The following is a 14,043-nucleotide window of genomic DNA, read 5'->3' as shown; positions in this document are numbered from 1 at the left end:
TTTAGACAAAACTCTAGATCTGAGACACTTCGCGGAGACTTTTTGAAGAATAAAAGAGAACATCTGAAGTTTCGTGAGAGTGCTGGGCATCTCAAAGATCTGCCTGTAAAATTGTGCACAGAAAGTCATTCTTGCACTGAAGCACAAGCTTTGATTTATGCCAAAGTCAAGGTAGACCCCCTAGTAATGAGTACACAGTGTGTGGGGTTCTCATTGCTGCAGAACTCAATCATAGATAAAACTGCTCTGAAATACAGCTGGAAGTACAAGTGTTGCTGGTAATAACATCAATGATTTTCCCCAGGACATTTGATTTCCTTTAATCTGATGAATTTGTTAGCAACACATTTATTTTCATGAAATAAATCTCAAGGGGCACAACTGTACTTTTCTCTCATTATAGGTACTGTTAGTAAGTTACAATGAGAAAATGATATTATATATTGAATTTTTAAGTGACAAACGTGAGAAGCCAAACCCATTCATTAGCGCTTTTTACTTCCCCATGGAAAAGTTAAAGCCTCTATCATGCAGGTCAGGACCTACCCTTGTCGAGTTCATCTCCTTTCCTAACAACTGTAACCTGAAGCTGCTGGGTTGAAAGAGTCCCAGAAGAGAGACTGTGTGGAGACAACGACCATGAGACCCACTACAGAAAGAAGCATGTAAGGTACACAACAAGAGGAGATGGAGAGAAGCCTCTCTCCCAAAGGAAACAAGAATTCCCTTCCTTCTCCTCTTTGGAATAAATCCCCTGGGCTAAAAAGCTTCAACTCTCTTCAGAAAGAGAAGTTGAAGCTTATGGACTTCAGGATGAGAAATGTAAGGATCTGACTTTCTACCAGCCCTCCTATTTCCTACAGTCAAAAATATGAAATGGCACTAAAAGTCCATAAAATGGGTTAGTTACCATCATGCAACTTTCCCAATTTTGACTCGTTACAAGATATCCACAGATAACATTACCTGTCATCGATCACATTATGGGCAAACACTGTCACAAGAGGAAATCACACAGCAGCTTGATTTTACCATCAGAAAATAACTAACTGATATGCTATAAATAATAAGATATTCACAAAGTATAAAGGTATTTTGGAAGAGACATCCTCCAAACCCAAAGCCATCTGCAACCTCTCGCTGTATAGTTTGCTCATGTTTGAAGGGACGAAACCAAACCTATACTTTTGCATGATGAAAGAATCCAGGATGGAAAAACCCCTGCATCATTGGAAGTAACACACAATATTTTAAAAAGGAGAAAGAAAACAGTTAGGAGTGAAACTGCAATTTTTATATTTCAGAAATATGTACTGAGATTTATACTACCTCAGCTAGCAAAGTAAACAGAAATGATGACCCCTTAGTGTACCCCCAATATATCTGGAAAGCAAATACAGGATGGCAGCCAGTGAAGACACTAAAGAGGATAAAACAAGATAATCCAAGATCTTATTTCACTTGGCAAGTAACAAATCCCAACAGGCAGGATCTTTTCGCTGACAAAACTTCCTAACAAAAGCTACTGTAAGATAAAAATACAAATTGGGGTTTTCAAGAGGAAACGGAGCAGATGTGTCAAATGAGTCGCCACAGAAGAAAGTATGTGAGATCCACGACCATAATAACTCCAGGTATCAGCCCAGTGCTCCTGCAGGTCTCACTGCAGAAAAACTCATCTTTCCCTTCCTCCAGGCATCCTTCAAACTGGTAGTGCTTATACATCAACAAGGACAAAACATAGCTCCAAACACAGCTTTCCTATTTTTATAAATTGGCATCTTCTGCTTGGGTATAAACTCAGATATTTAAAAAAAATAAAAAAATAAAAAATCATATGAAGCATTCAGGTCTGACTAATTTTTAAGTTTGAATTGAGATTGGCCACATCATACTGTACCTAAATATGTTTATTTTAAGGCTGGACATTTCACCATGTGTATTTCCCCAGCCAAGTTCAACAAAAGCTGACGTTTTCTAACTCTATTCCACCCCAAATGACAGAGACAAATGGGCACATTACCTCCAGAGCTCCTTTGGCAGAGTAAGCCGCGTACGAGTACAGGAGGTCTTGGCTCTGAAGGGTTTTGGTCTCTCTGGTGCACTGTTGTCCACTGGGATAAAAGCACTCGCCGCTGTTTTTCAGAGTTACTGTGTTTGAAGAAGAGCCTGGTAGGTCAAGCAAAACAGAGTAATTTACCAGCCGGACATCTTGGAGGCCTTGGGAAGTCCACTGAACCAGAATTTTCATTGCCATGTCAACATCATCTTCTCTAGGGGACTGTAACAAATCCCTGGGAAAAAAACCACACAAGTAAAGACTGTTTTAGTTTACATCATCTTCTCTAGGGGACTGTAACAAATCCCTGGGAAAACAAAATCAGACACACAAATAAAGACAATACAGCTGGAAGTACAAGTGTTGCTGGTAATAACATCAATGATTTTCCCCAGGACATTTGATTTCCTTTAATCTGATGAATTTGTTAGCAACACATTTATTTTCATGAAATAAATCTCAAGGGGCACAACTGTACTTTTCTCTCATTATAGGTACTGTTAGTAAGTTACAATGAGAAAATGATATTATATATTGAATTTTTAAGTGACAAACGTGAGAAGCCAAACCCATTCATTAGCGCTTTTTACTTCCCCATGGAAAAGTTAAAGCCTCTATCATGCAGGTCAGGACCTACCCTTGTCGAGTTCATCTCCTTTCCTAACAACTGTAACCTGAAGCTGCTGGGTTGAAAGAGTCCCAGAAGAGAGACTGTGTGGAGACAACGACCATGAGACCCACTACAGAAAGAAGCATGTAAGGTACACAACAAGAGGAGATGGAGAGAAGCCTCTCTCCCAAAGGAAACAAGAATTCCCTTCCTTCTCCTCTTTGGAATAAATCCCCTGGGCTAAAAAGCTTCAACTCTCTTCAGAAAGAGAAGTTGAAGCTTATGGACTTCAGGATGAGAAATGTAAGGATCTGACTTTCTACCAGCCCTCCTATTTCCTACAGTCAAAAATATGAAATGGCACTAAAAGTCCATAAAATGGGTTAGTTACCATCATGCAACTTTCCCAATTTTGACTCGTTACAAGATATCCACAGATAACATTACCTGTCATCGATCACATTATGGGCAAACACTGTCACAAGAGGAAATCACACAGCAGCTTGATTTTACCATCAGAAAATAACTAACTGATATGCTATAAATAATAAGATATTCACAAAGTATAAAGGTATTTTGGAAGAGACATCCTCCAAACCCAAAGCCATCTGCAACCTCTCGCTGTATAGTTTGCTCATGTTTGAAGGGACGAAACCAAACCTATACTTTTGCATGATGAAAGAATCCAGGATGGAAAAACCCCTGCATCATTGGAAGTAACACACAATATTTTAAAAAGGAGAAAGAAAACAGTTAGGAGTGAAACTGCAATTTTTATATTTCAGAAATATGTACTGAGATTTATACTACCTCAGCTAGCAAAGTAAACAGAAATGATGACCCCTTAGTGTACCCCCAATATATCTGGAAAGCAAATACAGGATGGCAGCCAGTGAAGACACTAAAGAGGATAAAACAAGATAATCCAAGATCTTATTTCACTTGGCAAGTAACAAATCCCAACAGGCAGGATCTTTTCACTGACAAAACTTCCTAACAAAAGCTACTGTAAGATAAAAATACAAATTGGGGTTTTCAAGAGGAAACGGAGCAGATGTGTCAAATGAGTTGCCACAGAAGAAAGTATGTGAGATCCACGACCATAATAACTCCAGGTATCAGCCCAGTGCTCCTGCAGGTCTCACTGCAGAAAAACTCATCTTTCCCTTCCTCCAGGCATCCTTCAAACTGGTAGTGCTTATACATCAACAAGGACAAAACATAGCTCCAAACACAGCTTTCCTATTTTTATAAATTGGCATCTTCTGCTTGGGTATAAACTCAGATATTTAAAAAAAATAAAAAAATAAAAAATCATATGAAGCATTCAGGTCTGACTAATTTTTAAGTTTGAATTGAGATTGGCCACATCATACTGTACCTAAATATGTTTATTTTAAGGCTGGACATTTCACCATGTGTATTTCCCCAGCCAAGTTCAACAAAAGCTGACGTTTTCTAACTCTATTCCACCCCAAATGACAGAGACAAATGGGCACATTACCTCCAGAGCTCCTTTGGCAGAGTAAGCCGCGTACGAGTACAGGAGGTCTTGGCTCTGAAGGGTTTTGGTCTCTCTGGTGCACTGTTGTCCACTGGGATAAAAGCACTCGCCGCTGTTTTTCAGAGTTACTGTGTTTGAAGAAGAGCCTGGTAGGTCAAGCAAAACAGAGTAATTTACCAGCCGGACATCTTGGAGGCCTTGGGAAGTCCACTGAACCAGAATTTTCATTGCCATGTCAACATCATCTTCTCTAGGGGACTGTAACAAATCCCTGGGAAAAAAACCACACAAGTAAAGACTGTTTTAGTTTGTTTCCCACCAAGACACTTGTACATTAATATGCATCAACCCATAACTTTAATCATAATGTATCATCAAAGATGCAGCAAAAAAAAAAAAAAAATCATCCTTCATTTTTTTTGCAAATAATGTCTTACCAAATATGAGTCAAAAGCAACTGCTTTATGGGAAATAAAACAAGGAAAAAAAAATACTTATAGGAAACATATCAAATCAGAACATAAAGAATCCTGCAGAAATGACACAGTAAATGACTGAAAATCAATCTCTCTGGTGCTGATCAAGTTTCTGATGCAGCATCAATTTAACCAACCGTCGAACATGAAGAATGCAATTCGAAGGAACATTTCAGGGACTTCAGAGAAGGCATGATGCTGAAAATTAGTAGTAGTTATACGTTTGGTTTAAATTCATCAAGTAAAGCAAATTTGCTGAACAGAATGGAACTGTTCCCCAAATATCGCACTCGCTGTCAGAGTGTTTTCCTCAGATTTCCTACCTGCAAGTAGGAAGTACGTGAGCCAACAGCTTGGCAAGCTCACGACACGAGCCTGGACATTATTTTGGCAGCATCTACTAGATGGGCCAACGGAGACCTCAGATGGGTTGGCCCGGGGTTGTGTGACTGGGTTTGTACCACTGGTCAACACCTGCAACCAGATGGGCCACGGGATGAAAATGGTGCTGAAGGACTGCCCTCCTCCCAGCAAATCCCAAATGCCACGAAATGGAGAGAGTGTTTTAAAGGTAACTTCAGAGGACAGACACGCTGAAGGGACAACTTGGGTAGGCAAGCATTTACGTAAGCAAAGCAGGGCAGAAATAAAAAGCTCCGTTATCCAAATAAAAAGCTCTATCCGAAGGCAGTATGAAAATGTCATGGAATATTTGCTGAATTTTGTAAGGATTTTCTTAAGTGGGTTTTTTTTGGTGTCTGTGAAGCTCTCAGGACTGAGAAACAAGACTGAGGATCACAGAGGTGTTGACTTCCAAGCACAGAGATGCTGACACTGCCTGAAACTCTTGTTCACAGCCTTCTCTTCACAAAAAGGCCAATTATATTTAGATGCTTTAGGGTTCTTAGCACAACCTTAGAATAGACCCTGGCTGTCTTGCACACATCAAAAAGCAATAGTTTAATAACACGTAGTCATTTTAAAACCATTATTGCAAGGGATGGGTATTTCACAATCCTGCTAAGGGCTTTGTAGGCACCTCCGTGCCTTTTGGAACCCACTGTGAGATCACAGGTACTGGTCCCATCAGGGTCTGCACTAACCCCAGGGAGAACTCCACCAAGAGAAGATTATGACAGAAAGCAAGTGCAAAGACTCCCTTCTCCACCCCAACAGACCTTTAAAAAAGCATATTTACTGCCTAGATAACTTCAAAGCCTTTAAAAAGGAAAAAAAGCGAAGTTCTAACACCTATCGTAGCCTGGAAACGGCTCAAAAGTGGTACACTGCATTCAAATATCTAATGCACATCACCACATTATATGGGTGAAATAATTATTCCAATGTGCAAAAGATTAATTCCATTTTTCAAGGAACATGTTGCATCCCAGGCCGCACTGCGTTATTCGCACGCAAAGTTCAAAATCTTGACAGGGACACTGGACTTATGCTGAAGACTTCAGAGATCCTGTCAGGAGGAATAACTGTCTCGCAGATTTAATCTTTTTAAATTATCTAAAGTAAGTCTTCAAGCAGTCTACACAAACCAGACGAGTTAATCCAATCTGTAGTATATTACAAGTTTCCAATTTCATCTCCTGTGCCTACTAATATAATGACATAAGCTTGGGCACTGCAGAAATACAGCAAGTTGTTTGATTAACACAATCATTAACACAATATCTGCATTTCCCTCAGGTGATAGAAACATTAATGGAATAAATAATTGAAGAAACTTATCCCAGGCCAATAAGGTTATGGCACATTGCAACAAGAAGTATTCAGTTTCAATAAAAGGAATTAAACATTAAAAGAAGACGACACAATAAGCAAACTGCTCCCTTAGTAACAGGGGTTACTTTCCACTTCATAATTAAATAAGCATGTCTTTGAAACTTTTGTGACAGCGTATCTGATTAAGTTAAAGAAATGAGCACACTCACTACTTAGTCCGTGATGTCTTTACAGTGTGTTAGAATCAAATTGCAAATTATGACCACACGCTATATTACAATATACCAGCACGTATTACACTACTTGGATAAATTTTATGAACACCATCACCAAGGTTTGATGTATTTTTTTGCAGATTTCTTACCATCACTGACTTGCACTTGTCTTCGATACAATTCTGCTGACTGCACGGGTTTCAAGTCAGAGGTAAATGAACTCATTATTTTTATTACATACAAGTTGGATAATAAGTATATCATGGAAAAATAGTAGTTTCCAAACCCTATCCAATTCTGAAAAGTGCAAAGTTTGGCAGATTCTCCTGGAAAAACCCCAACGCGTCACGTGCACTTCATAGTCCTCCTCTACAAATTGCCAATTAACTCGCTTCCTAAAACTTCCAGGGCAGTGAGATTCACAGGAGAAAGATTTAAATGGAGGAAAGAAACAGGCCCTGGGGCTGCTTCTGTTTCTCTTTTTTTGGAAGCGGCTGCGCACTCAGTAGGAATCGATAGCGACGCCATTGCCAATTTCCATTTACAATCCCACATTTAATAACGGCCACCAAATTTTTTTATTCCCTTACTCGTATTATAAAGATTCTTTATGCAGCTACTCCTTCAGGTTCAGTCAATGGGAATAACCACAAAGTTAATGAGCACATCTCAGTTGCTGCAAATCTGCATAATTTATTGAAGTAGAGCCACCACAGGCTTAAGATTTCGTCTCAAGTGAGAATCAACACCAACAAATATAACAATAATAGTCTGAGTAACACTGCCTTTATCAGATGACTCTCAAAGAGATTTCCACAAGTTACTTGCCTTTATTTTCTAATATAGATCAGATATTGAACTAACGTACATCAGAACAGGACATAAATTTGTTTCATGGGTATTTTGCTCCATCTCAAATCTGCTTGGTTCCTGAACTAAAAAAAAATACAGATAAAATTGCACTGAAAAGTGAGAAAACATGCCCTACTTCCCTTGAATAAGGAAAAGTTTTCCCACTTTGATAGGATGATGAAATGAAGAAAATATTGATGCAGACACGTTCTTACATTCCCTGTGTAAACAAGAAGTCCAAGTCGTGTTTTACTGATGAAATGAAGAAAATATTGATGCAGACACGTTCTTACATTTCCTGTGTAAGTCTAAGTCTTATTTTATAGCCTGAGCAGCTGGATGTCCTGGCCAGTGGAGACCAGCAGAACTATGACTGTTGAAGGTTCAAAGTTCTAAAGGTAGGAGAATAATTTGAAGTAAGACAAAGATACATCTGTAATAAAGCCAGGCTCGCTGCAGCTTCAGAAGACCAGTCTTTAGCAGATGATAATAAAAGATAAATACACAAAATACAGAAATTTCATTTTCAAATTGATAACCATGGGATACATGGAGCTGCAGCAGCTTAATGGAAAGTCTTCTGCTGTAACAGAAGACTTCTTTTCACCACAGCTTGCTAAAGAGCAGAACGAGGTATTGCAAATAAGCTGGCTGCTCATTGCTCATGATCCACTGGGACACCGCGAAACATGCTCAAAGGATACTGAAAAATTACAGTAGGTCACTCTAACCATGAAAAGATGAAATTATTTACCTGTATGAGACAATTCCTTATCAGACAGTTCTATTAAACTGCTAAAATTCACCCCCAAAACCAATCTAAACTGCAGTAGAGTTCTACAAATTTAATCTTAAAAAACTACATGGACACTATTTTCCCTCAAATATGAATAATTTCAAATGTGTCAGTAGAGTTCTACAAATTTAATCTTAAAAATCTACATGGACAGTATTTTCCCTCAAATGTGAAGAATTTCAAGGGTGACTTCTTTGCTTTTTTTTTTTTTTTTTTAATTTAATGTGTGTACCACAATGAGAATGGGAATTTTTTTTTTTTTTTTTTTTAAGATTCAATGTCTGTACCACAATGAGAATGGGACATGGCCTCTGCTTTGTGGCCTATTGAAAAGAAAATAATCTGAATTCCAGTTAGAATTTTATCTGATTTACTTATTCCCAAATTTTGACTGTTTGACTGTAATTTTTTACTTTTCATTTTCTTCCATGAACAAATTTCATTTCTTCAATGAAACTGTTGAAAAGCAATTACTGGAATTTTAGGTAAGAACTAAGAACAAATATAATTTTGGAATTTTTATGGGCTGATTTTTCAGCTGAGTAGTTGTTTTCAAATTTTGAGAGTGGAATTTTTATGGGCTGATTTTTCAGCTGAGTGTTTTTTTCAGATTTTGAGAGTCGCAACAACATTTTTTTGTTGAGCTGCATCAGCTCCAAGTGTTATCTTGCCTAATATGCCGTTTCCAACAGCGGCTGGGAGCAGATTATCAAAAAAGAACGCAAGAAACACATCATATGGGGTTATAATATTTATAGACTTCCAGGCATATGTCTTTTTCCCTACCCAAAAACTTTGTCCAGGCTGAGTTTTAAATATGTTTACATATGTTCAGGATCTCAGAACTCGTTTTGGTCCATTAAGAGCCGAGGTGGGGTGGTTTCAGCAGCGCTGGGCGGGCGCACAGCCCAACTGCTCAGCATATGCACAAGTATTTTTCACAGTTGCAGATGAGGGTATTTATGTGTATCCCCCACGTGTAGGGTGTACACACAGCAAACCGAACGCGTTCGGGAAATACCACCTGCCCGAGACACATCTGCTTAGATTTTAATTACACGTTCCTGTTAATGAGGGTGCTCAGCTGGCTGGTCTCCAACCTGCCCCATCGGATTTCCCACTGTCTGAGCCGACTGCCACAAGTCTGCTGCTTCCCAAAGAAAGAGAAAAACCCAAGTCCAGGAAAGGATATTTATCAGGAGGTTAGGATACAAAAGAGAAACCTTCTCACGGTGTAAACCATTGACCACACGCAGCAGGACAGGATCCAGAACCACTTCAGGCTCTTCAGGTTATGTTGGAAAAGTCTCCAGCAACTGCTCCAGCCAGTAGATCCATGTCATGTCCTTTGTCACATCTGCCATCACTCTCTAAACATTCTGGGCATATTTTTAGCACCAATATTAATTTTGTGGCAGTCATGGGGCACAAGAAACCCAGTACTATGTTAATTCTTGTCACACAATGACCATAGCAATGACCAAAATGAACAGGTAAGTCTATGCAGATATGGCTCCTAAATCATAAATGAACAGGTAAGTCTATGCAGATATGGCTTCTAAATCATAACAATCATAGAATCACAGAATCTTTTAGGTTGGAAGGGACCTCAAAGATCATCTTGTCCAACCGTCAACCTGACTGACAAAAATAGACACCCACACAACAAACAAGGAGCATCATCACTAAACCAGACCTCCCAGCACTACATCAACCCGTCTTTTGAACACCTCCAGGGATGGTGCCTCAACCACCTCCCTGGGCAGCCCATTCCAATGCCTGAGAACCCTTTCAGCGAAAAAAATAACAAACAGTGAAAAAATATAACAAACAACATAATACTGGCCTATAGCACGAAAGCAATGGAAAGCTCTGGTTAAACATAACATTTGAACACTAGATACAGGTCGGCCACTATGTGACTTGGTGATGCTGCTTCTGTTTGCCTGGTTGTTGGCCAGCCCCTCTCACCACCCACAGCAGCCTCTGTGCTGGAGATGGACCTCTCAGGAGAGGCAGGGCTTTTTGTTAACCCCAAGCTGTCACCACCCAGTTCTGCCCCACAGAAGAATTTATATGTGGCTTATCGGAACAGAGTGATGAATGGGTGGTCTGTCCTAACGATGGGAGAGCTAAAACCCTGTTCACTCTTGGGTAACAACATATCACTTCTGCTGCCAAAGGGAACATTTACAGATCTGCACCTGTATATTTCTACAAATGGTATACATAGCGCCAAAAATATAGATATAACGCTATTAACGTAAAGACATATGATTTATGACAGCTTCTACTTTTCACAGCCACGGAATAAATGTAATTCATGAAACCATAAAAAATACATAATGTCAGATAACAGAACACTGGCTCTAGATTTGGTTGCAATCTCGAGCAGAAAAATGCTTTTTCTTATTTTTTTTATTTTAAACATTACGTGCACTGTGGCTTTTTGGCATTTTTGATAAAAAGGGACTCGAGTGATCTATTTAGAAAATTATACCATGAGCAGGCACAAAAGCACTTTTAAACAAAACTTCATAGCTTTTTTGTTGATGTCCACCTGGGCATTAGACTTTCTCAGGGGCACCTGACCATATGTACCCTCCCCTGTCACAGGATGATTACGTGCACAACAGCTTCAAGACAAACCTCTCATTTTCCTGAAAAGTTCTTTGTCATGGGATGGAAGAACACCTTCAGATCTCTGCCCATGCTGGCTTCCAAGCTTAGCTATGTTTTTACAATATGGTTTGGTTTTTTTTTTCACTACAGGACTAGCAAGCATATTGCTACTACCCACTGCATCAGAAAGTCAAATGCCTTTTATATTTTTTAAATAAAAATAATGAGGATAGTTCAAATCTCACTTGCCATCATCAGGATAGAAGCCAAGCTTGCATTCAAGGCAAATGGATAAAGGCATTGAAAAATGACTGATGCTCTCACTGTGATTCCACAGTTTATTGGAAAACAAGCGATTCGTTGTTCCTCTACACTAAACATTGCAAAGTCTTAAATTGGTGATAGGTGAGCTTTAAAAAGCTTTCTAAGAGATTTGGATGTCAGTTATGCTGACATCTAGCCAGCATCCGAATCTTCCAAATGCTTCAGAACATCAGAATGCCAATATCAGTTCCAACAAGGGCCTATCAAAGGATTGCCCAGAAGAGGGTAAAAGCAGGGAAAGCACACACACAATCCCTCAACTACTCTTCTAGTCTATTTTAAGAAGATTTTTGAAAAAAAATCGATAGCTCCAAATACTTGTGACTTCTTAGAGAGTATTCACCTTGTCAGCAATAACATGCCACTCTATATCAGTAAAGGTTCTTTCAGATCTACTTGTTTAATAACCAACAATTCTTACAGTTCCGAAATCTTTTATTGTGGAAATAAACACCCAGGGTCTTGTCTATTCTAGCATCAGACACAGAAACAACTTAATAGTATTTTAAAAGAGTGTTAATGGAACAGTATGCTCTACATGTTCCCTCAGAGTTCAAAAGACCATCACGTTTTAACGATCTACTAATGGAAAAACTACTGATTACATCTTATTACTGATGGAGAAGGAAAGTTGTTGAAAACCGTTATTGAATGATGTAAGTGCAGGAACTGAAGCAATCTTATGACTTACGAGTTAATCTAATGAGTCAAACTCTGTCACAACACAGCGAGCGTGGCCAAATGCCACCAACAAATCATCAACTGACATGTGTATAAATCACCTCAGCCAATTCAAGCTCTGAAAGGTAAATATCTGTCAACAACCCAGCCATCTACAAACACATTACATTTAAAAAAAGAAGTCCAGTATGTGTTCTCCATGTAGAAATTGAGTTTATAACTGTTCTGAATCCTTTTACTCTGATTTTGAGTAAGTCTTGCTAATTTTAAGATAGAATTTCAGAAGCAACTGTAGGCATGAACTGCATCCCAGCACTATAAAGGTTCTTGTTTCATTCTTCTGTATACTATCTTCTAAAAAAACATAGTGAATACTCTCTTTATTTCATGAATCAGCAACATCTGCAAGCACCAGTCATGAAAATCCCTCGTCTAAAGTCCAAAAAATGTTGCGTTGTGCACTAGCGTTCGAGTCCAGAAATTGCTGAGCAAAGAACTGAAGAGTTTAGTTAATTCAGATCCCTTGCGAGTCAGCCAAACAGACTTTGAACATATGCAAAATATGTTATCTGGGTTGTAAATTTGATAGAAACTGTTTTGAATACATCAGATTTTCAAAAATAAAGAGCTGCTTAATACAATTTTTATTGCAGTATGGAAAACGGATGGCAAAAGAACAACATTACTGCAGATGAACAGATTCTGAACAAATTGACTTATCAACAGAGCACAAAAGTACAGTAAAAAGCGTTGGCCAAAGCGAAGGTTGTTCCAACGCGTTGATTTGCAACGGACTATGAGCATGTGTAATCAGGTGAAGTTCTGCTGTCGTGCAACAACTTGTTAAATTACTGCTATTTGATCACTTACACTCATGCAGGCGAAATCTGAAAGGCGGTTGACTTTGATATTAAACCAGATGCCCAAGAAATCAAAGCCACAGAACTGTGGAAGGTTTGGAAAATGTTCAGTCTAAGCAAATCGCGCAACGGCAGAGGTGGGAACAGAAACCAGACTGCCCAATTCACACGCGTGGGTTTCAGTTATCAAGGCCTCTTACACTTTATTTAAAATCATCCTTTCCCTTTTTAAAAAGCACTCGCTTTTCTGTAACATACACCTTGCTTAATTATCCAGTGTAGAGACAGATGAGAATGTCATTTAGCATTTCTTCCCCATCATTCTACAGACACATGAAAGAAAAGGATGGTAGTCACTATCCATTTTCAGAATAGTTAATGAACCACAGAAACCTTAATGAGGAGAACGACAGCTCCAGACCCTCAAATAGGTGATTTTTCAAAATCCCATAGACCGTTAATTCCAGATGGGGAAGAGAGAGGAGACACCTTGTACATCGTATACTTCAGCGCAGAAGTCACTGCCATGATTCATTGTTCCTTTTGGCTACAAGAGGGTTTAGGTGAAAGGCTCTCCTTTGAGGAAAGCCAGGAAATCCTGCTTCTTCCTCAAACTGAACTCCCAGGCTTCAAATACAAACCACACACAGGACTGATCTACTCCTTCATACATTTCTTCTTTTTAATACACTAAAATGTTTTCAACAGGTGAAATGTCTTTTAAATAATATTCTTTCAAAATATATATAGAATGGAGACATTTACACAAGAAACCTCTTTTTCTTTTTTTTTTTTTCATTAAACAATCTCATTTGAAAGAGGATCTCTCAAAATGATGCCATTTTCTTTCCAAATCAATAAGATCACCACCACTATGTTTTGGTTTTTTTTTTTTTTCTTATTAACTTCTATAGTTGATGAGTTTCAGTCACAAGAGGTAGGTTTTCCTCTACAGTATACAGGGTTGTGTGTATGACATCACAATCTATATCTTTTCATAATTTCATCTAAAGTATTTGAAATAAACTTGTACCATGTCCAAAGATATAACACTGCTCTGTATAATTCAATTTAAACTTTTAGTTTGGACATACAAGGATATCTTAGCTTCTATTTTAAATATAGTAAATGGAATATAATCATCTTCAAAGATTATAGGTCTAATTATTTAACAAAGGGATTAACTAGTATTTTCTCCTGATGCAAGAAAAGAACCAGGTCCCAAGCTCCAAAGACCTGTGCCCTGTGTTTTCTGAGAGGTGAGGATGCTGAGGGCAACGCGTGCCGCAGCTGGAGGAGGACAGTGAAAA

At 38.7% G+C, this 14,043-nt stretch overlaps 1 protein-coding gene across 1 annotated transcript in view; it reads right to left on the bottom strand.

The window, feature by feature from the left end:
• NAALADL2 (N-acetylated alpha-linked acidic dipeptidase-like 2) overlaps positions 1-14,043 on the bottom strand; it is a 390,920-nt gene that overhangs the window by 231,547 nt on the left and 145,330 nt on the right. Inside the window, exon 3 of the mRNA XM_014938872.1 lies at positions 4,174-4,444. Coding sequence (XP_014794358.1) covers positions 4,174-4,444 — 271 coding nt within the window. The remainder of the gene's footprint in view (positions 1-4,173; positions 4,445-14,043) is intronic.

The sequence above is a fragment of the Calidris pugnax genome, unplaced genomic scaffold (assembly GCF_001431845.1).
Source record: "Calidris pugnax isolate Ruff unplaced genomic scaffold, ASM143184v1 scaffold52, whole genome shotgun sequence".
Classification (NCBI taxonomy): Eukaryota; Metazoa; Chordata; class Aves; order Charadriiformes; family Scolopacidae; genus Calidris; species Calidris pugnax.
This window is presented reverse-complemented; position numbering and strand designations above follow the sequence as displayed.